The sequence below is a fragment of the Protopterus annectens genome, chromosome 6.part0 (assembly GCF_019279795.1).
Source record: "Protopterus annectens isolate FY-2018-M chromosome 6.part0, PAN1.0, whole genome shotgun sequence".
In the NCBI taxonomy this organism is placed as follows: domain Eukaryota; kingdom Metazoa; phylum Chordata; order Ceratodontiformes; family Protopteridae; genus Protopterus; species Protopterus annectens.
In genome coordinates this window covers 1,296,112,339-1,296,136,394 of record NC_056737.1, presented here as the reverse complement: position 1 = coordinate 1,296,136,394, position 24,056 = coordinate 1,296,112,339, and the positions used below count along the sequence as shown (strand labels likewise).

At 40.7% G+C, this 24,056-nt stretch overlaps 1 protein-coding gene across 4 annotated transcripts in view; it reads left to right on the top strand.

The window, feature by feature from the left end:
* ORC4 (origin recognition complex subunit 4) overlaps nucleotides 1-24,056 on the top strand; it is a 693,897-nt gene that overhangs the window by 230,684 nt on the left and 439,157 nt on the right. For all 4 annotated transcript variants that reach the window (XM_044074865.1, XM_044074866.1, XM_044074868.1 and 1 more), the window contains exon 6: nucleotides 11,299-11,384. In XM_044074865.1, coding sequence (XP_043930800.1) covers nucleotides 11,299-11,384 — 86 coding nt within the window. The remainder of the gene's footprint in view (nucleotides 1-11,298; nucleotides 11,385-24,056) is intronic.

Below are 24,056 nucleotides of genomic sequence, written 5' to 3'. Positions count from 1 at the left end.
CAGACAACTCAGGTTTTACCTGGACAGGACTAAAGACCTTGGGAAATCAGCACAGTTATTGGTCAATTTTGCCCCTGGAGCCCAGGGCAAGGCTTTTTCTAAGCAAACCATTTCTAAATGGATTGCACATTTGTATTACTTTCTGTTGTTCCTTTCATGGCAAGGTTCCTCCTCTAGGGGTTAGGACCCACTTCTACTAGAGCAGCTTTCACTTCTGCAGCCTTTTTAAGGGGTGTCTCTACTAAAGACATTTTAGAGGCTGCCACATGGTCTTCTGTTCACACTTTTCAGAAAGCATAACAATTTGCCTTTGTTTTCTAAAGCCAGGGCAGGGTTTGCCACTGCTGTTCTGCAGGGCATTATTTCCAATCCTTAATTCTGTTGGTTCCTCCTCCCTTTTCTCTGGGCTTTGGTAATCAATCCATTGTTTAGGACTGCAACAGTGGAACACGATGAACATAGTACAGTTGTGTACACTTATCATAAATGTAGATGTTAGAGTGTATTCACTGTTGTAGTCCTGGTTTCCCTCCCTCTTTCCCCCCTTTTAGTCCTCTCCTGTTTTCCTTTCCTAAGGTACAGGCCAAATTTGGTGTTATTTGCCAAGTGGCTTTTGTTTTAAGCCTTGTTTTCTGGGGGCTTCTGACTGTTATGGCAAGAAAGACTGAGGAAGTGACATCGGCTGCCTCCTTTTGTATCGGACGTCCTGACGTCCTTTACAACTGACGTCATATTTGCTTACCTTTGGTGTTCTGGCCGATCGTGGGCTACTGGGAGCCGGATAACCCATTTGTTAGGACTGCAACAGTGAATACACTCTAACATCTACATTTATGGTAAGTGTATACAATTGTACTTTCTTCGTTTCCTGCAAGTATTCTATAGAGATTTCCAGAACATCTTCCAGTGAAACATTCTCTTCAGCTTCATCCTTGGTCAACTGTTACTCTTTCATATGAGAACTCCTTGGTCTGCCACTACACAGTGTTGACTGCATCAGAGTTGCCGTTTCCTGCTCCTTCCCTTGTGCAGCTCCAGCTGAACTTTTGTACTGCTTTCCTATTGAAGGCTCCAAAGTCTCTTCATATGGCAACTGATCAGATGCTTCCCAATTTCTCTCATTTCTCCTTAATTTGGGGACTCATTGTCAACCTGTGATGTTATCGGAGTTGAATTATCTGTACTAAGTCCTTCACTTCACTTCACAGGTAATCCATAACTTCATTTTCTGTTTAACTTCTCCATTACTAATTCTTTCTTCTTATTTACCCCTTTGTTTTCTTAATTTTTGTATTGTGAAGTTTTCCATATGTGGGTGCTTTTGACTGTATTTCTCTTCAGTTATATTTGGAGCTGCTTTTATGTATTCATTAGTTTGGCTTTCTCCTTTGCATAAATATCACACTGTTGCAGATCTCTTTTTCCCATGTCCATGTTTTCTCTCTATACCTTTCAAAAATTTCTAGATTTTGTTAATATTTTCACACTTCATCAGTTGCCTCTTCCGAATGGCCCAAGGTTTCTTCGTCTATGTAATGTTTTTAATGGATCTATTGCATTTGAAGCTTTTGATAGTTTTTCTTCTGCGAGTATTTTTTTCCTCTAATTTCTCAATCTTTTTGTACATCTTCTATCCAGAAATTCTGTTTCTTGCGTAATGTAGGATTTCTTTCTTATTCTTAATAGTCCACTGTACCATTTTGTGGCTGTTTTTTGGTCCCTCAATTTGTGCTTTTTGAGGACTACTGCCTTCTACAGCAGGGAGGTCATAATCTCCTGAGCTGAGCCTAGCCTAGCCTAACCCCAACCCCATTCAAAGAGAGTTTCCATGTCTTGAGGACTCTACACAGTCATTTTTTCTAGTCCTGGCACCAGTTCACCTACCAGGATTGTCCACTTTATCCTGTGAGTCGTGCACAAAGCAATTTTTTAACCTACTTCTCTCCATGATATTTGCTATATAAAATGTGCAGTCTGTCAGTGTTGTCTTGGTGAGATTTTATAAAACAGGGTCTACTTTGTGAAGGTACTCACCAAGACTTGAGGATGAATTCAGTTAAGCAATACTACTCTCCTTCTCTTGGTGATTTTTATCATCTCCCCATTCAAACTGCATCATCTCTCCATTTGGACCGCATCATCTCAGTTTGGAATTCCAAAATGTGTGTGCAGCGCTCTGGCATTTGGTAATAAGAATTGGTGTGGCTTGAGTACTGTCTAAGGTTGTATAAAGAGGTTTCATGAAGCCTAGTTGTAAGGGGGAGTAAATGTGTGGCGCTTGCATAGTTTGTAGAGTTGGGATCTTAACCGTTGGTTAGATCTTTGTTTATGGGTAGCCATTTGTTTTTTTCTATGGGGATGCAGTGATGCTCAGAGAAGTGAGTTTGTAATGAATCAGCAGATGCTGTTAGAGATTGGCTGAAGTGTGGCAGTGTTTTCCTTGGAGGCAGAAACTAAAATGGAGAGTTCATATTCAAGTTGAGAAAGGAGACCTTTGTTGATGCCTGCTGTGGCTGGTTGGGATAGAAAAGGGGATTTCTTTTTGGCCCAGAAGAGGAGGGGGTTTATTTTGGCTCTGCCTCTGTCAGTGTGGAAATGGAGGATTAGCGATTGATCGAGCCGTAATTCTCCGTATTTGAAGGTGGAGTTTTTCTGTGGAATGGTTGTAAGTCAAGGATGGTCAGGTGCTTGGTGAATTTTCTGTGGTGTTCTAGAAATCGTAGTGTTGTACTTGGAGAGGTTGAGTATTAGTTTATGGTTTGAGCCACTGCGGGCCTTGTGTTAGTGAGACTGGAGTTGATATTGAATGTTGGTGTGAGAGTGACTTGATCTGTAAATAACCATATCAGTAGCATAGAGGATGAGTGGGACATGAGGGAGGTCACAAAGATGTTTGTTAATGAATATGGAGAGGGGGTGGGGGCCAGAGTAAATCCTTGTGGTACAGCTTTGGGAACGGGTGCAAATTCTGTTTGGAAAGATCGTATTTTAACTTTGAAATATCTGTCATTGAGGTAGTTTTTAAACCAGGGATTGCACTCTGGAGCGATACCAATTTCATTTAGTTTGTTTTGGAGAAGACTGTCAACGATGTCAAATGCGTTTGCCATGTCCTATAAATAGGACACCTGTAAGGGGGCCTCTATCAGTGGTCCTTAACGGGTCTATATTACCCTATCGAATGGTAAAAATATCGAACGCTCACATGAGCGAAAACTGAGGAGAACAAACTTGCTATTGTGGGGGCTATGCCCCCCACATCCCCCGCTAAATATATATTCCAACTCTGAGGTTGCAGTACAGTGAGGAAAGGGCAAATATTCCAATCCTCACTGTATCGCGACCCAAAAAAAACAAGTTAGTTCTCATCCGTTTTCACTCATGTGAGCGTTCGACATTTTTACCATTCAATATGGTAATATAGACCCGTCCTTACGGATGACATCCTGCAAAACAAAGTGCTGTCATATTATTTTGTCCATGTCAGAATCCCTCTGATTAGAGGAGAGCAGAGGATACTAGTAGATATAGACACAGTTAGGTGTACACCATCTTTTCTAAAAGTTAGCCCAGAAGTGGAAGAATAGATATTTGATGGAAGTGAGAGGTATCTCTTGGGTGTTTGCTTTGGGAGAGGTTTAATTAGGGCAGTTTTCCAAATCTGTGGCATTTTTTGGGGGTGAGATATCAATTATATATGTGGGTGAGAGGAAGACCTAGATTATTTCTGCAATGATATGTGAATCATGAGTTTATACTGCCAAATCCAGCAGCAGCATCGGTGGAAATATCAAGTAGAATAGAGATGACTTTGAGATGTATGCATTTGAAGTACAAGGAAGTATTAATGTTGGTGGGATGGGATAATTTATGATCTGTGATGTGTATATTGATGGGAGATTGATCTTTTTTCCAGAAGATTTCCTTAAAGAATTTTTTTGTTGTGCCGCATTGAATTGTGTTTGCACAGAGGGTGTTCATGAGGAAGTTTTCTACCTGTGTGAAGGTTAACTTTTAAGAGTGTTTGTTTGGGGGAGTGAAAGAGGGTAGTTTTATTTGAAGATTTGTTTTGTGCCTTCTGATGTACTACTTTGCTAGGTTACATATGGCTGTAAAAGAGGTGCGTTTGTCAGTTTTGGGGGATTGTTTCCATGTATGCTTCGTCCCATAGGGTATGAAGGTTTTTTGAGTTCAGTGTATAGCCATTCAGTTTTGGTGGGTTTAGCTTGTGGATAAGCAAGAATAATTTGTCTTGGATCTGTAGTAGAAATTTGGTTAGGCTTAGAGCTGCTGTATGTAAGGAGCGTGTCTGGTTCCAGTTGTGGGCTGTGAGAAAGTGTTTGAGTTTGTAAATATTAGTGGACTGATTTGTGAAGGCTTGTAATATTGTTGTCATTTTTATAGGATGGTTGATAATTGTAAAGGTGGTTGGGCAATGGTCCCTTTGTGATGTTGGCAGAATGTTTGAAATAGTTTGGTATGTTTGTAGCAAGTTGTTTGGAGGATCTGAGGTTAGGTCTTGTTGGTTCTGTTTGAGCTGAAGGAGACCTAGGCCTGCTAAGAAAGTACACATGGTAAATGAAAGCAGATCATAATTGAGGCTAAAGTCTCCTTAAATAGTTGTTGTAATTTGATTTGAATATATTTAGTGAAGGGGATGGCTGATAGGCTGTAGCAGTCAGTAATGCTTTCCTTTTGTGAGATGGACATTTTAAGAGAATCCAGGTAGGAGTAGTCTGAGGACGAGTTTGCTTGGGGAATATTTGGCTTTAGGTTATGTTTGTACATGGAGAACCTCCACCAGGTTGTTTACTTAGTCTGGCATCACTGATGTACTTGTAAGAGGTTAGATGCTGTTTGAAGTTAGGGGAGTGTTTGACCCAGGATTCTGTGATTCCTAGACTGTCTGTTCTTAGAAATAAAAGCATTTATGTAGTGTACTTTTTCTGGTACTGTAGACGTTTTGAGGAGGATGTAGACCAGTGTAAGAAGATAGCAGTTTCTCTTGAAAGGGAGTTGTGTGGCCTGGGTTGGGGTCAGTATTGCTCTTCAGAAGGAGTGTTATGATTTTGGAGGATAGTCTGAAGGAGGTCTTGTGCTTTTAGGGAGAAAGAAATATGTTTGAGTCGTCCTAATTATATAGGAGAGTGATCCTGGGAGTGGCTGGTGAGTGAGTGGGATTGGTCTTATTACTTTGGGATTGTGGTGGTGGTCTGTTGGTGTGGAAGTGATGAAAGTAATGGTAATACGTGGTGATGTGAGAGGCTGGTTAAGTCTTTTATGAAGATATTTCGTACTGGTTGTAGGGAGTGAAGAGGAAAGGAGATAGAACAGGGTACTTTGTGGCAGGATGAGCATTTTATTCTGTGGATGTGTACCATTTGTGTAAGTAAGTAGTATATGGGCATTAGACTTCCAGTAATATTGTACTACTGACATTGAGGGCTGTGAGGTAAAGCAGGTTATACGTTCTTTATGGTGGTGTCCATTAAAGAGGCGTCTTGAGGGAATCAGAGCAGAACAGATGTACTGGATGGTCCAGGGGTAGCTGGGGAATTGGGAGTGGGAGAAAAGTGAAGTAGCACACGGTTCCCAAGAAGGTGGGAGTGCTTAGCAGTGACCTCAGAAATGTGGATGCAGATCTGTGAGGTGTTCAGAACTGAGAGCTTTGAGAAAAGGGGCTCTGCTAATAATTGCATGCCAGTAAAGTAGTGCATTTCATCCCAGCACTTTAATAGGGAAAGATAGTTCCTCATAATGTGTGAATAACAAATGCTGGGTACTTCTCTCATCTACCATAGCTTAGAAGTATAAAACCCTAAAAGGAATCTACAAAGAATCTACAAATGGGGATGGAAGTGTTCTGAGAGGAAGAGTCAAGCAAAGAGCAGCCATGGAGGTTCCTCCTGACTTTAACATAGCTATAAAGCAAAACAGTTGTAAAGCACGAAGCACAATTGTCAAGGTAAATGAATAGTGCACCTTAAGTGTTTTAACGTTTTGCTTGATTTTCTTTTTCTTACTTACCTGTGAGAAGAGTATAGATGGAATTCAATGCAGCGCGGACATCTCTTTACAGTATGTGGATCCATCCAGGTAGCTTGGCAAAGTTGTGAAATACCTGTGGGAGGAAAAGCAAACGGTATTGCTATTGTCAACAATTTAAGTGAATGTGTTTTCCTGATAAGTCTGGGAAAGTTTCATATTTTTCTTGAAGGAAGATTGCATCTTAAATGTTATAAATGGAATTTCTCTTTTAGGAAGCATTGGAGTTTTGTAAAGTAAATGAGGAATGTTTTATTTGTTTTGAATGGAGCGATTTTATCGATATTGGAGGAAAATGTAAAAGCCTTAGAATTGTTTGGGAGAAATATGTGCTCTGTATTTTTGGTACACAACTCTAACATTATAAACTCTTCCGTTTTTTTTGTTGAGACAGCCTCCACCCTAGAGGCTTTAAGCATTATAATTATGTGAATAATTTGATTGTATGCTACTGTTTTTGCAAAATTTTATAAAGTTTTTTATTTTTATTTTTTGAAATGCTTTATTGACAGATTTCTGGGAGCAATGTGTTTATAGCAGTGTGATGAGGGAATATTGGACAATTGGGAGCAATGTGTTTATAGCAGTGTGATGAGGGAATATTGGACAATTGGCTTCATGTGTTCTGGGAATGTATGTCAATTGTGGCATTTAAGCAGGAGATACAAGATGTTTGTGATATACTGTAGCCAGGGATGGTCACCATATATTTTAGCGGGACTGAAGGGTAATTATAAAGTATGAAAGGGTATTGCTAGCTCTTGTGATGGTAATAAAGAAGCGCGTCTTCTGCGAATTGAAGCAGCAGGCCTTTCGCACCAAACTTGATGTCCCGAAATTGAAATAATCCACACACAACTCAAAAGCTGAGGTAGAAGACTTTCGGACTGTTTGAATTCTGGGTTTGATTACTTGAGTTTTCTGTATTTATCTTACTTTACTGTTCCTATCAAAGCTAACTAATTTGTTACCTTGATTAGGGCATTTGATAGATTTGTAGATGCTAGTTTCACGACCTCATCTGATAAGCTGACTTTGTTTTAAGATTAGGTATCAGAGTAGGTAACAGTTTTAGATGCTTGACATAATTCATAGGTGTTTAGGCTAATGACCACTAGGGCCTTTTTAAGCCTAGCCATGCATCCCAAATCTCTGACTAGTTCTGATACCCTTGATAAGTGTAAGCGTGGGCCTGGAGATGAACCATTTACAGATTACCTATTTGCATCAGAGACATAGGTGCCAAACCAGGGATGAATTTCCGGTTTCCCATCCAGTTGTTCATTTTGCACTTGAATTGGATTAGGGAGGAACTCTGCTTCACGTGGATGGGGGAGCCTGTTCCTTAAACGAAGTAGTCTCTGGATACATACCGATCTCTCCAGCAGGTCCTATTTATATCACAGGCAAGGTTCAAGTATTTTTAGAACGGGTAATTCTGGTACTGTTTGTTTTGTGGATATGCAGGAGGTCCATCAGAGTGCGGTCTGACAGTGCCCTGTATGCCAGGCGTAGATCTCCCCTCTAAAGCCTGGGTCTTGAGGCGGTCTGCATAGGACATATTACTTGTGTCCTGTATTCTTTTAGTGAGGAACCTCTGTGGACGTTCCAATTGTTGGATAGGCCTGGTTAGGTACATACCAAAGGGGGCATTTTACTCAATGATAGGTCTGATGAATGCCGGATACAGTGGAATAATGACTTTCTTGGACTTGTATAAAAAGAGAAACGGCTTCAGGTAAAACCCAGATGCACAAAACCAGAACTATATATATAACCAAAAATTCATCTTGAAGCAATTAGTTTTGCGAAAGCGCTCACCACTGTTCTTTTTTTTGTGTAATAAAGACGCCATTGTGTGGTACCTCGGTGTATTTTTGGTTATACTTTCTTGGACTTGCATGCTATACCAAAGTTGTGTAGCATAAAATGATTTCCTCACCACTGTAGACACGTGATGATCACAGCCTAGATTGCTATCTGTGTGTGTCCCTAAGTCCCTGTCTACTGGGTCAACTCTAAGGGGTGTGTTGTCAATATGATTGTTACCAGGGATGGATGACTTCCCAAAGGATACTGTTATGCATTTCTTGGCATTTAGTTTGTCCATGATTCTCACACCAGTTGTTGGTCTGTGTCCGCTCCTCCTGGAGAGAACATTTGTCTGTATGAGATTCATTGACTGCTCCTAATTTGCAATCATCTGCAAATCTAGTCAGCCAGAGACCACTGACATTGGCCTTGACTTCTGAAAAGTAAATGCCAAAAAGGAGTTGATCAAGGGCTGATCCCTGAGGGGCTCCACTTGTGACTGGCCTCTTTGTAGAGTTCTAATTTCGTGGGTCCTCTCTTTGAGCCAGTTGGGTATCCAATGGGTGACATACTGGTTTTTACCTAACCTCTTGAGTTTGTCAGCACTGCCCAAGTGGGGTATTGTCAAATACTTTGGCCAGGTCAAGGTAGGGCAGTGTGAATGATTTTGCCCTCATCCATTGCTTTGGTGACCTTCTCAAAGAAGTCCACCAGGTTGAATAGGCATGATGTGCCCTTTACAAAACCAAACTGGTTTGGGGCCAGTGTCTGGAGGTTTACTATATCTCTCTTGATCATTTCCATGGCTTTACATATAAGAGTAGTGAGACTTGTGGGTCTGTAGTTTCCATGGTCTGTAGATGGCCCACCTTTGTGCAGAGGGATGACTGTTGCCTTTCTCCATTCATGAGGCATGAAGCCAGTTTGGAGGCTAAAGTTAAACAGTAATTCCAGAGGCCCTGATGGGTCATGTTTTATGCTATTTAGAAGGCATCCTGGGATATTGTCTGGGCCCATTGATGCAGTGTTCTTGGTCTTAGAGCATTAAGGACTTGTTCCCTAGTGATAGTAGGGGGAGTTATATTTGATATTTCTTGAGGGAAGGTAGAGGGGGAGAGAGAGGAGTAAAGTTGGAGAGAGGCCAAACTTCCCTCAAATTTGGCTTTGGTAGACTTTTTTTCTCTTGAGATGTTTAAGTTTAGAGTGCTTTTATCCTGTGTGGTGCTGCAACCTCTAATTATGCTTTTCTTCCTGCTGTTATACATCCGATTGATTTTGTGAATCCACCAGGGTGGCTTGTTTCTGAGCGAGTTCAGTAATCCTTTCTCGTAGGTACAGTTGCCTCTATACAGCTATTAACATGCTTGTACAGGGTTTCTGTGAACAGTTCTGCATAGGCAGAAGTGTTCTCAGGGTTTATATGGGCTTGAAATTTTGCCAGGTTCTCACTTAATAGCAGAAGGTTAGATTAGCCTTAGAATAGTTCCTGAATATTCCCGGTTTAGCTTTGGGTCCAGGTTTTATTTTTTACCTCAAAGGAGACCATTTTGCAGTCTGACGTTACCAGGGAAGGCATTACAGTAGGGGATGTACAGCACTCTCCCATATTATTGAGGACCAGATCCAGTATGGTTGCACCCCTGGTTGGTGTATTGACTTATCTGGTCCCGGGAGTTTGTTTACAAACTCCAGGAATCTCTGTGCATGTACATTTGATGTCATATAGGATTCCCAGTTGATAGTGGGGTAGTCACCCATGAATATGGTATCTGGTTGGATGGTTCGTGTTTCTAATAAGTTTAAATACATGGTATGGGTTTCCTGGGTCATAGAGGGGGACCTATAGCTTGCAAGGAAGTGGTAAAGGATTTCCCTATTGCGATTTGAACATGGAGCAGCTCAAGTGCATTGTCCTGTTTGTCCTGTTTGACCAGCCTTAAAGTACATTTATTTTTGATGTAAATAGAGACACTTCCACCTTCAGACCCTGCCTGTGTAGTAACTTCATCTGATTAGTTAATTTTGTTTTGATTAATGTAAATAGGTTTCAATGAGAGGATATTTTATAACATTGATGCATCCTTTGCAAAGAATTTCAGGAAAGGATACTGCACCACTTGCAAAGTTTAATATCCTTCTGAAGCTTTGCAATGGTTTTGGGTGTTTGGTATGCTTCTGTACCTCTAATGCTCTTTCTTTTGAGGCAGAACTGGTTGAGGTGAAGACAGTACAGGTAATTGGGAAGACATTTAAGACAATGCTTGGAGTTGTCAGTGGCTGCAAGACTGGTTCCACTGGCACAGGAACTAGGAAGAAAGGTTAACTGTAAGAGGAATGGTCATGCGAGTGTCAGTCCTGTAGGTTTTACTTGCTGTAGGAGCTCATTTTTGAGATTAACCATTATCACACAGCTATACTTTCAGACTTGACTTGACAATAATTGTTTCACTGCATCAGTAAAATATTCTTTTGAGGAGAAGTGGTTGCACTAGGATCAAGATGCTTCATGTTTATCTCCTTTAGCATGCAAGACTGCTGCACCATTTTGTTTTAGCCCCCGCTATCTGCCTAATGGCACCTCTACTTTCATCCATTTGTTCCATTCATTCCACAAAGATGGAAAACTAAATTCTCTGGATAGGGAAGAGTCCTGCGGCCATTCATTCCTGCCCAGGAATTCCAGTCAGCTTATATCTTTCCCAAGGTAAAATCCTGGTGGTGAGGAGTGAGACAGCTTGCTGGTTCTAGGGAGAAGTCTGCTTTGAACAGAGTAATACCCCCCATTCTGTAACTTGTCTGTGGCTGTGTATCCCTCCAGCAATGTCTGCAGAAGTCTACTGCAGTCCCTAAGCTGATGTTTACTTTCCTGTGGGATTATTATTATTGTAGTGCATGGAGTGCAGTGATTACGCTCAGTCAGAAAGGCAAACCGGTTAAGTGTCAGAGTGGCGCGAGACCCCCCATGTTAACAGTTAAGCCACCCCCTGCTTAAGTTAAGGTCTGGTCCAGTGCTAGACACACTAATTCACCACTGTTGAGTAGCATATAACAATGGGCATAATAAAAGATGTTTGTCTACTGTCTGTACTGCTAATATGTCCTGACTGCTTTATAAACTTGAGTTGTTAGAATAACAAGTGTTCCTTTTGCTAGATGCAAAAAATAAAATTAACATTTGCTTCTGTCATGTGTAGCTGTTGCATAATACTTTCATTTGAAAATTTAAAAGTACTGATTCATTTTACAAGTCCCGCAATGATGCTTCATTTGTTTTACTAAATATGAAAGCAGGATGCAAGACATGTTTTGTAAATCTCCCCAAAAAAGTTTTAAAGTATTTTATGCATCTCTTATTTTGAGAATAAAGTTGTAACAGGATTTTTATAACTCAGAGTGACTTTTGGTTGAAGAGTAAATTTTCTTTTGCATTTGCATTTTAAGGCTTACTTCAGACTGATGATAAAATTGCTTTGAAAGAAATTACAAGACAGCTGCAACTAGAAAATGTCGTTGGAGACAAAGTTTTTGTAAGTATTTGTTTTAATAACAAGTACCCAGAGTGAAACTTTTAGCTTTCTTATCCAGTGTTTGCATATAAAGATTGACTTTTCTCATTTTCAAATGATTAGCCAGCTGTGGTACAGCTGACACTTTGCTGTACTAATCCCGATGTTCTTCGTGTTTCACTGTTGCAGTCATTACATTTGGGGTAATCTGCTGGCAGGTTGCCCTCAGTCGGCCTGATTAACAAAGTCTTGGGTCCTGCATTGGTTGCTGTCCCTTCTTCCATGACGTCAGGTCGTCAGGGGTATAAAACATGCAGCCGACACCATTACATCAGTGCCGCACGGTGCCCAAAGCAGAAGCAGTTAGTAAGTGCTGGTCGGCCGACTCCTGAAATTTTCGTTTTCGAGTTTTAGAACCGAAGTCTTCAACTAAAAAGCTAAGTACCCCGTTGGGGAAACTTTTTCTTGCTCGTTACCGATGTCAGTAAAAGTTAGTAATTGCATTACTTGTGGGAAGCAAATACCTCATAAGGATTTTCATTTGTACTGTATTCCTTGCCTAGGCCCTGACCACAATGTGCCTTGCTGTCAGTTTTGTGCTAAATTTTATCAACGCCCTGTTAAACGTCTGTATATTTTTGCTTCTAAATAAATATATCCAGAAATGTCATTGGTTAGCAATCAGACTACCGGAATACCTAAAAAAAATGCAAAGAAAAAGGTCGAGGTCCAAAACTGATGACGCTTCTCCTAAGCCAGTCGCCAGTTTGCCAGTACTCAGAGGCGCTTTCACAGCCCCTGATACCTGCTACTTCTAATTCGCAGGCCTCTACTGAGACCCATTCAGAGTCTGGTATGCTGTGAGATGCTTCAATTATGGAACCCGCGGATGTCTCTACCTTAGATGGGTCCGGAGCCGCTGTGCAGACACCGGCTTCTGATGGTGATTTCAGGCCTACAGATTTGTATATTAGACCGACGCCATCTTCAAAACTAAGGCCAAAATCAAAATCTATGTCTAAAAAACTGACGCCTGGGCCACATGTGCAGGCCACCATGACTAAAAACAGATGATCAAAATGGCTGAAGATTTAATTACCCTGATCAGGGGTAGCCAACCCCCACCCCCCTTCTAAGAGGCCCAGGCAAGACATTGATTATGAATCTTCTGAACAGGATTCTATTTCTTCTGACTCTTCTAATGAACAGGATTTGTCTATACAAACTTATGAGGACTTTGATGCAGAAGATTCCATTCCTTCTGCTCCCCCTGAGGATTTTTCTTTTGGGAAACTTTACATACTTTAAGGAAACATTTCCACTGGGAAAGTTAGGATTTCTCTGAATCTAAAAAAGAGACTTGGGGATTTTCTTCTTCTTCCTCAGCATAGGCCTTTGGGCTCTACTTTCTGTTCTGACATTGTTGATTGTTTTTTCAGAATCTAGTATGGCTCCTGATTCTCTGCCTCCGGCTCCTTGTAAGCCAGACAGATACTACAGGGTTCCTGACTCCCACAAATTCCTTCTCAAAAATCCTATTGCAGATCCTGAAACCATTTCTAATGGTCCCAAGGGCATTAAGGCCTCTGCTGCTAAAAATCCTACCCCTTCTGATAGAGATTCCAAGGCGCTGGATAGATTGGGTAAGAAGGTTTACACTTCTACAACCTTGGCAATCAGGGCTTTAAACTGTCAATTTCATATGCTTAAATATCCACAGCATATCATGGGACTGCTTAAACAGAAAACGATGTTAATTTCTGACTTGTGTGGAAAATAAAGATTTACAGGACTTATTGCGTTCAGCTGAACAAGTTGGAAAACATACTTTGCAATGTGGTTTTGATTCTTTGCAGGCCTCTTGCAGGGCGGCTGTAACTGAGTGTGTTAAGAAGGCATGCTTGGCTCAAAGAGCAAACTTTGCCTGATCATGTTAAAGCAAAATTTTTGGATGCTCCTTTACAACAGGACCGTCTCTTTGAAAATGAGGCTGAAGAAGTTTTAAAAAAGGTGGAAGATAAAGCTAAATCTATGCAAACTGTGAAAGATTTCTTACAAGTGCAACCTCCAGGATTTAGTAGGCACTGGCCTACTAAGAACTGGTCCTTTCCAGTTCCTTCGAGAGCCACTCAAGTCAAACCCAGGCATTCCAAAGGCTCCAGGTTTCAGTCACAAGGGACTTTTAGAACAAAACAATGGGGGTGCCTCCTCCTCCTCCAAATCTGGAAACAACAAGGCACCTCCCTATGGTAAGCAGTCTCAATGACTTACACTTGCCAAACACTTACCTTTTGGCCACCCCTTTGGGGGAAAACTGGCACTTTGTGCAAGAAACTAGCAACTTATAACCCAGGACAAATGGGTTTTAAGTATAGTATCCCAGGGATACAGATTTCATTTCCACACGTTGCCAATCCTAAACGGATGGCCAGACCTGCCCCCAAAACAGTGGGTAGAGGCCCAGAAACAAGTACTGTCCCTCATGAACATGGGGGCTATTCAACTGGTACCAGAAGAGGAAAAGGGGCAAGGTTTCTATTCATGACTTTTCCTGGTACCTAGAAAAGACAAATCATGGCGTCCAGTTCTGGGCTTATCTACTCTAAACACATTTCAAGACAATACCACAGTTATCTGGTACATAAACAAGCAAGGGGGAACACACTCCTACCCCCTTTGCAGACTAGCCATGACATTGTGGAACACGGCCTTGACCTATCAAATACAGCTACAAGCTCAATTCCTGCCAGGAAAGCTGAATACTCTGGCAGACGAACTAAGCAGAAATCTCATGAACCCACACAAATGGAAACTGGAACCACGGATTTTCAACATGTAGACACGCAAATGGGGGGAGTCCAGACATAGATCTTTTTGCCTCACCCCAGAACTATCAGTTGGACAATTTCTGCACAAGAATTCATCACAAAAAAGCCTGGAAAGTGGATTTTCTATCATTCAGCTGGAAAAACCTATCCGTCTATGCCCCTCCCCCCCCCCACCTCTGCTCTCCAAAGTTCTACTAAATGTCAAACAGGACAAACCAAAAATGATTTTGATTGCTGTAGACTGGCCTCGCCAACACTGGTACCCACTCCTGTGCAATGTGTCACACCTTCCACCGTAGCACCTGCCTCAGACACCTTACTTACTGTCTCAGCAGAACAACTAAATTCTGCACACTCTGCTCAAAACTATGAATCTTGCAGCGTGGCTAATCACCTAAATTCACCCTTGGCATCTTTCAGCAAACCTGTGATGGATGTCATTTTGGAGGCAAGAAGGCCTAGTACTAGAAAATCTTATGCTGACAAATGGAAAAGGTTTTATGCCTGGAATCAATCACAAGGGATAAGCACAGCAGTGCCCAATATTCCTCAGATTTTACAATACTTAACTGAGATGCTTCACAAGGGCCTGTCCTTTTCTTCCATAAAAAATCCATGCCTCAGCCATTTCAGATAATTACAACACAGACTCCCATCTTCTCTCATTCTCTGCTAAAGCAGTATCTCAGAAGGGCAAAAACTTAAGACCACCCAGGAGAGCTCCAACCCCTGCCTGGGACCTCAAATTTGCTTTGGAAAAACTTACTCTTCCTCCTTTTGAGCCAGCTGCTACTGCAGACTTAAAAGTTCTCTCTTGGAAAACAGCTTTCCTTTTAGAAGTCACTTCAGCTAGAAGGATTTCCAAATTGCAGGCTCTTATGGCAGTGGAGCCTTTCATTATTTTTCATGCGGACAGGGTGTCTCTCAGGACTAATCCATCCTTCATGCCTAAGGTGGTATCCAGTGTGGCTCTTAATCAAACCATACATTTGCCAACTTTCTTTCCCAATCCACAGAACAAGGGGGAGTGGATTCTGCATTCTTTGGATGTGCAAAGACAGCTTAGATTTTACTTAAACAGGACAAAATCTCTATGAAAATCTGATCAACTACTGATGGCATTTGCTGCAGGGGCAGAGGGAAAGGCTATTTCAAAGCAGACTATTTCCAAATGGATAAGCCATTGTATTCGTTTCTGCTATATGCATCATGGTAAAACTATACCCCAGGGGCTCAGATCTCATTCCACCAGGGCTGCATCTACTTCTACAGCCTTTCTCAGAGGTGTTCCTACCAGAGACATTCTAGAACTGCTACCTGGAGCTTAGTTCATACGTTCACCAAACATTGCCATTTACCTTTCTTTAAATCCAGAGCTGGCTTTGCCACTGCTGTCCTGCAGGGCCTTATAGCTGGTCCTAATGCTGTATAAATCCATCCTCCCAACCATAGCTTTGGGAATCTACCCAAATGTAATGACTGCAACAGTGAAACACGAAGAACATAGTACAGTTGTGTACACTTACCATAAATGTAGATGTTAGAGTGTATTCACTGTTGCAGTCCTGGTTACCCTCCCTCCAACCACCTGTTTTTTTTTTTTTTCTTTCTATACTTATACTTTCATTTGCTATGCTTAAAAGCCTTTTTGGTGTATTTGCTTTAGTTTGGAGATATATATTTTTGTGTTTTTAATTACTTAAATATTTGGATCCCCATTTGGGGGGCACCTGACATCTGGGGCAAGAAAAACTGATGTAATGGCGGCTGCTACATTTTTTATACCCGACTACCTTACATGGAAGAAGGGACAGCAACCGACACAGGACCCAAGACTTTGTTAATCAGGTCGAATGAGGGCAACCTGCCAGCAGATTACTCCAAATGTAATGACTGTAACAGTGAAGACACTCTAACATCTACATTTATGGTAAGTGTACACAACTGTACTTTTCCTTTGTCTGTTGAATATTTTCATTGTGGAACTACACCACTTGGTTTCAGTGGAGGTTCATTGGCTGGACTGTGATTTTAGGCGTTTAAGCATCACTGGAAGAGTGATTTCCTAGAATACCTTTGAAGGAATAGCAGTGCCTGATTGAAGCTCCTGCTGCAACTACTTCATAAAGGTGCAATAGCTTAATCTCAGCTCTCCCAGTGTGAGAAAATAAACTGATAAAGGCCAGTAATTCTGCGTGCTTTAGAAAATTCAGTTACTGGTTAGTATGTACAGTGCCTGGATGTGAGCAAAGGAGAAACTTGGAGAGCCTAAAAGAAAATAAAGTAGAAAAGGTGAAGAGAAATCTCTGACTGGAAAGAATCCCACAGCTATTCAGTTCAAGCTCCAGCTTTGTTACAAGAGGTGACTTCCAGTAATTTACAGGAAAAAAGTCAAATGTACTCCTGGAGGTAATTAGAAATAAGACATTGAAGGAGTATATCAACTTAAATAACAAAAGGTTGGAAGATGAAAGAGGCTTTCAACAGCTATTTAGATATTGATAAAACTCAAAGATCAATGGTCAAAATGAAGAAAGGCCTGGCTGAGTATGAAGAATGCTGAAGAGTAGCCGTCTCAAAGAATGGTAGAGATAAGAGGACAGAACATGTGGAGAAGAAAAGAGATTGTATACTGTAACAGAGAAACTGGAAGGAACAGACTTTATTAATGTTATGAATTCACAAATAAGCAACTGGACTATTTCACAGCTGGATTTAATTGAAAGGGCGCATGGCTTGTATGCTCTAAGCCTGGACATGAGAAAGCAGCCAAAACAAGTACAAGTAAACATGTAATCATACCAGCAGAAAGAACTGACCGTGACAAAATTGTGGCAGAAGGGCAATGTACTAAAAAAATTGGAGACCGTGAAAAGCAGAAGAGAAGTAAATTTATCTCAGCAAGCAGGGAATGATGAGAGGTAGGTGTGAGATTCAATCTACTGTCAGCTCTCTAAATACATTTTTTTTCCTGGAGGAGCAGTCATTTTTGATGTAGAACAGGCTAAGGAGGAATTAGTCCAGCAAAAAAAAAAAAAAAAATCTAAGAGAATGGGACTCTGCTCCTTGCGCGTCTAATAGTAAGGCTTATAGACTTTGCAAGTGAGCTTTTTTTCCAAAGTTGCAAAGGAAAATGCTTGATAGTTGGAATAAATCACAGGAGCAGACTAGAAGAATCTGGATTACCTTGGACTTGAACCTGAGTCTGGGGTTGGGAGATAAAGATGAATAGGAAGAAAACCATCAACACTGAAATTAGTAAATAAATGCAAGACTGGAAAGCATCGATCACATTTGAAAAATATGGCTTCACAAGAAAAAGTGGCTGAAAAAAATTGGATTTTTATTGACTTAAACTTGTTCAGGGACTGACAGGCATATGCCCCACTTCATGTCATTAACGTTTGGAAATACACTAAGGGGATTGTGGAGAAAGGAAAAACGAGAAAAAGTAAGTAAAACAATCTTATTCATTCCAGTATTTGTGTAAAACATTTCAAGGTATAAATTGCATGTTTAATATGGTGAAGCATTTTCAGTGATTGTATGTGATAAAAGTATCTGTTTAATTTCTTTTTGGTTTTAAAGAATGTAGGCGTTACAATATAAAAAGAAAAAGGCTGGAGAAAAGTGCATTTAACTCAGTGGGTTGTAGTCTTGGGCTGTTGGAGTGGGGGATGAGGGTGTAAAAGTGTACCGATTTTTGTAATCTGTACAGGATTGAAGTGTCTTGTTTTTAAACTTTTGCATAGGTGAATGTCTGACTTAAAACTTGTCATTAAATTAAGCCAAGGGCATTTTTTTGTGTGTGAGTAGGTGAGTTTTAACATAAGAGACCGCAACAAATTGAATAGTTTTCTTTAAGAAAAATGTTCAGTGCCATTTGAGAAAACTACAACAGGGGGGTATCTGTACGTTTTGTTCTTGTTTCCATGGAAACAAACTGACTAAATGTAAAGGCAGTAAATAGAGGCCCAGTCATTGTTTGCTGAAAAAAGCAAAGTTAAACGGTACAAAGGCAAGCAAATAAAAAAAGTTTTAAATTATTGGAAGTGAATAGCAGATAACTTTTCTGATAACTAAATACATTTACTAGAGCAGTCTATCATTTTGTTTTATTTAAGGACAGCCAGTGCACTTTTTCTTAAGGCTAAAGGTTAATGTTTTCTGAAAGCATGCAACTTATTTTCACATCTCGGTGGGGAATAAAGTAAGACAAGAACAGACTGCAGTTAGTATAAGTAGGAGCATAAACTAACGTGGCTAGCATAGAGGTTAATGCCTATGGGTGCAGCTGTCTATTTTGAGACAGTTCCTATCACGATGGTTAAACTTCATTATTTGAAGATGTATTAAGTTTTGTGGGTGTGTTTTGTGTTAGTAGGTTTTGTGTGTGTGTTTTTGTTTGAGGGTTTTTATTTAAACAGTCTTCTAAAATGTGACAGGTTCAAAGTGGAGATGATACAAAATAACTGTATAAAGGATCAACCTGCCAAACATTAGTGGGTGCATGTATCACAAAAGCTAGAAATAAACATTTAAAAAAACTTGTCCTGTATAGTAGGTGGGAATAACTTCTCATAGTGACTTCACTAAACTTGTATATATTGGAATGAGAATGGCCTCGCAGGTATAGACTAAAAGGTAAAAGTACTGAATTATATTAAATGCAGTGTGCAAATAATGTTATGTGAGACGCATTTGGAAATAAGTGAGCATGTGAATTTGATAAAGGATTTCAGGATGGATAGTCAGTAGAATGTCATGGACAAAGGAAAGGAGGGGGGTACTTGTACTAATTGCTAGAGGAGCTCCAGTAGTGGTAGAAGAGGAAGTAAAAACATAGTAATGGTAGATTTATGGTAGTAAGGGGCTACTGGCAAGGGAGGAGGATTATGCTGGCATGTATTTTATTCCACCCAACACTGCTGTTATGGAGCTTAAGAAAATATTATGAGAATTAGCTGTCAACAAGGAATATATCTTGTAGATGGGGACAAACTTGATTTGCAACACTGAGGATGTTATCTGGGGGATCCAGAAGGGAAAATTAAACAAAAAGGGTAGATTTCTGAATAAATTTTATAAAACTGTTTGGTATGGAAGGCATGAATTTAGTAGTAGGATATCTGACAGAATTTACACTTTATTCTCCAATGGACAAAAACTGGGCTAGACCAGACAAAAATTTATATTTCAAAGGAGCATGTGCATTTAATTGAAAACTTTGACACACGTTCAATAAATATTTCAGATCATTCACCAATAACAACCAAGATAAAAATGCAGGGTAATGAAGTGAAAATTACACTGGCACTTCCCCACCTACTTGTTAAAAAGAGAACTTTAAGAAATGGGTAGCGGAAATTATGAGAGAGTTATTATTGGAAGATAGAAGTGTATTCATAAGTTATAGCTACTGAGTGGGATAAATGAAAGTCAAATTTGAAATCAGTAGAAATAAAAAGAACTATGTTTAAGAAGTAACAAAATTATTTAGAGGGCTGGCAAATGTTAAAGTATTGCTGAATATGGGAAATCTCACAGAACAAAAAGAGGTGCAACTACAGAGTGCTAAATAGAAAATAAGGGAGTGTCTTGATAATGTGCATGAGTTTAGCAAGGTCATTGTTGAGCAACTGTTTCCGACAGTTCTGGAGCACAAAATCCCTTGACACAAAGACTTGGGTGACAGAAAGTTGAAAGGGTTGTTGCCGAACTTGGGGAGCCTATAACAAGAAAAATAACCAGAGATCCTGTAGAGGTATTAGAGATGTTTGGAAAGTTTATATAAATCAGAGAAATGAGAAATCCAGAAAAAGCACAAATGGAAATATATTTATGGATTACTTAAGTATGCCAATGTTGGAGGTAACTGAGGCTCAACAAGTAACAAAAGTTAAGATAGGAGGAGATGAGATAAAAAACATGTTCTATATAATCAATTTGCAAGAAAGCCTCCAGGAATAAATGGTATTCCTGTGCAAGTTTGGGAGCTATGAGGAAAGGAAGTAATAAAGATTTGGAAGGTTTTGTTTAACAGGTGCCTGCGATGGTGCAGCGCTTAGCATTGTTGCCTCACAGCAAGAGTTTTTCCAGTTCAATTCTTGGCTGGGGTGCCTTCTGTGGGGAGTCTGCATGTCCTACCTGTGGCCATGTGAGTTTTCTCCGGGTGCTCCAGTTTCCTCCCACATTTCAAAGACATGCAGTAGGTGGATTTGACACTCTAAACTGGCTGTAGGTGAGTGTGTGTGGACGAGCGAGTGGTGCAAATGAACTACCACTGCATGGCTAGCCACCCAGTGGTGAAAACTTTGGCTCACAATGATTGTCAGTGCAGAACTGACCTCCCGACTCCATGTACAAAATGGGGAAATGGGTTGAGGATGGATGGATATTTTAAAAGTAGAAGTATCAACATCCTGGTAGAAAGCTGTGGTGTCTGCAATACCTAAAGATGGTAAAGACCCATCAAACCCAGCTTCATATAAGTACATTTTAATTTTAAACCATGATTTATAAAGTGTGTCTATAATAGCTAAAAAAAAAAAAAGCAGAGGTTTTACTAAAATTATTGATGGATATGGATCATTATGGTTTTGTGAAGGGAGGCAATTTGACAACATTAATAGGACAGTGATGATTCAGAAGGAAACAGAATGTGAGAAAATACTACTGTTGTTGGTGGGTCTGTTTCTGAAGAAGTCAGCTATTGAGGCTAACGAAAAGCGCTTTAATTACTTGGATAAAACTTTGCTTAGATTTTATTTCAACTGTTACTTGCTCCAGTTCTTGGTTTTATTTGTTAAAATGGTATTCTGTCAGAAATATTGGTTGAGCAAATGGGTGTAACTAAGGTAATGTGTTTTGACCAGGTATACAGCAGCTGAATTGCCTAGTAAGGCCTTGGGTTTAATTCTGGTGGCTGCCAAAAAAAGGAATTATGACAAAATGAAACTCAAAGTCTAACCCACCTTTTATTTGAAGTATTAAATATTGTAAAAGAGACAAAAGGGGACCGTAAGTGGGATCTTTAAAAAAGGAAGGAGCAAATTACATAGAAGAAAAAAATGGAAACTGTGGGAACTACATACGCCGAAAAATGCTTTGGAGCAGGAGCGAGGTTTAAGGGAAAGGGGGACTTAAGCAATTTATGTAATGCTGGATTGAGAAAGTTTGTGATGTATAATGTTTGTAACTATGAACATATTAACATGGTTTGTTTTATTTTATATAAATTAATGTTTGCCTATTTCTTAAGGGATTATTCAATAAATGTGCTAAGAAACTTTACTCTAATTTTTTTACTACATTGAATTGTAGTATAGCTATAATCTGCACGAGTTATGCATGGATTTACTTCGCTCTCCAAATCAAACATTGGCATTTGGAAGTTTGAGGGATCACATGAGTAGGCCGTGATGAAGTAAGCTTCATCCAGGGATCTCTTCATCCAGGGAATTGTTAACAGCTGTTGTGCCTAAATTTTGACATTCTGATTTCCTTTTTTAGTGTACATTACAGCACTGATTCATTTTGAAACCAAAAAGTTTAGAAGCTGTCTTAAACTGCTTGTGCACAAACCTGTTGCAATTCCTCTTGTTTTAGAGGTTGGAGATGTTTCCTGGATTCCTCTTTGAATCCAGACTCCCTCCCTCCAGCCCCTCGAAAACCATACAGGTTTTATAGGGTTCTGGACTCTCGTAAATGTCTCTTCAAGAACCCCTCTACTCTCCAGAGGTTATGACTCCAGGACCCAAAGGAGCCAGAGCTTGCTCTTTCAAAAAAACCCTGCCCACTGATAGGGTTCTTGATAGATTTGGCAAAAAAGCTTATACCTCTGTCACCTTAGCCATGAGCGAACTTATCTTTCAATATTACATGATTAAATACCAGCAGATTATTCTGGATCAATTGAACAAAAAAATTAAGACCATTGAAAACAAAAATCTTTCCATGGAATTACTGCACCTATGTAACTCCAGCTATCAAGTTGCTAGGCATTCTCTACACTGCAGCTGTGAAGCTATGGACGTTTCCAGCCAAGCTTCAGCAACTGGTCCTGTTATTAGAAGGCATGCATTACTAAGGTACAGTCCCTACCTGAGCATGTAATGTTTAATCTTTTGGATGTCCTTCTGGGCAAGGATTTCCTGTCTGGGCCCAAAGATGAGGCTGCACTTAAAAGATGGAGGACAAAGCTAAATCTATGCAAACTGGCAAGGACTTCCTACAGGTTCAGCCTCTTAAATTCACTAGAAACCATCCCTTTAAGCATTGATGCTTTCCTTCACAATCCAAAACCAGGCAAAGAAACCCTAGTAGGGGAAGGACACAAAGACAACAACAACAAAGACCCAGGCAGTGGATTTCAGACACTTCCAGACAAGGAAGTTCTAGCCACAGGCCCCTGGCAGAGCGCAGCATTGAGTCATTCATGCCAGTCTCTGACCCCCACCCCCTTCCCTACAGTCCCCCCACAAGACTAGGAGGAAGAATATCCTTTTTCAAAGAAAATTGGTCTTACCACTTCGGACAGGTAGGCTCTAAACTTTATTTCAAATGGCTACAGATTCCATTTCAAAGAGCCACTGAAGCACTCATTCTGTCCAGACATTCCCCCAAATCAAAGGACAGAGGCCCTTTCCCAAGTACAGAATTTGTGCTCCCAGGGCTCAATGGAACCCAGTTGCAGAGCACCAAAAAGGAAGGGGTTTCTACTCCAGGCTGTTCTGCTTCCCAGGAAGGAAGGCTCTTGGCATCCCATCCTAGACCTGTCTGCCCTCAATTCTTGCTGTTTCCTAAATTTCAAATGTTAACTCTTCAAAAGCTTTTACCCATGATATCCCCACAGGCCTTCATGGTCACCCTAGATCTAAAATATGCCTACTTGCATATTCCCATAGAGGAATCGCACAGAAGCTTCTTAAACTTCAGAGCAAATACTAGTAATTTTGGCTCTTCTACCACTCCCAGGGTCTTCACAAAGTGCTTAGCTCCTCTGATTGCCTTTTGCAGACCCAGAGGGGTCCAGATTTACCCCTGCTTGGATGAGTGTCTCATACAGGCCATAAGCCTTTCGAAACTCCTTAGATTTGCTGTTCACCCAGAATCTCTTGATCTTCTTGGGTTTCACCATAAATCATCACAGATCAGAGCCTTCAGTTAGGATCATCTTCCTGGGGGCTGTCCTCAATTTCTCCCTGCAGAAGGCCTCATCTCCAGATGGTCTGTTTCCTGCATATTACTTCGTATAGATCACGGAGAGACAATGCCTCACAGCAAGAGTTCCTTAGAGCATTGGATTACATGGCATCCTGTATCCTCAAGGTTTCCCTGACCAGGCTACACATAAGGAAACTCCAATGGTGCCTCCTATATGAGTGGTGCGAGCATGCACAAGCCTCTCTCAACCAAGATATAGCTAATTACTTGTCTCAAGGAGGACTTTGCATGGTGGGCACTATCTTGTGCTTTGAACCAGGGCCTTCCTTTCAGGTTCAACCCCCAAGAGCAAACCCCCGTCACAGATGGCTCGGAGACTGACTGGGAGCCCATTGCAGTCACCCCCAAACTCAGGGGAAATGGTAAAAATCAGTGCAGAGACCAACACATGAACTTGAACTGATGGGCAGTTCAAAAAGGCGGGGTAACATTCAGAAAAAAATGGAAACCAGGAGTCCTGTTTGACACCACAGTCTTGTAGTACATAAACAAGTGTGGGGGGTACTCACTCCTATCCTCTGTTGCCTAGCAGTGCTAGTTTGGGAGACTGCTCACTCTGGGGTTGCATCTTTTGGCACAATACCTGCCAGGTGCACAAAATCTTCTCCTGCATCATCTCACCAGAAACCTGATGGCCCCC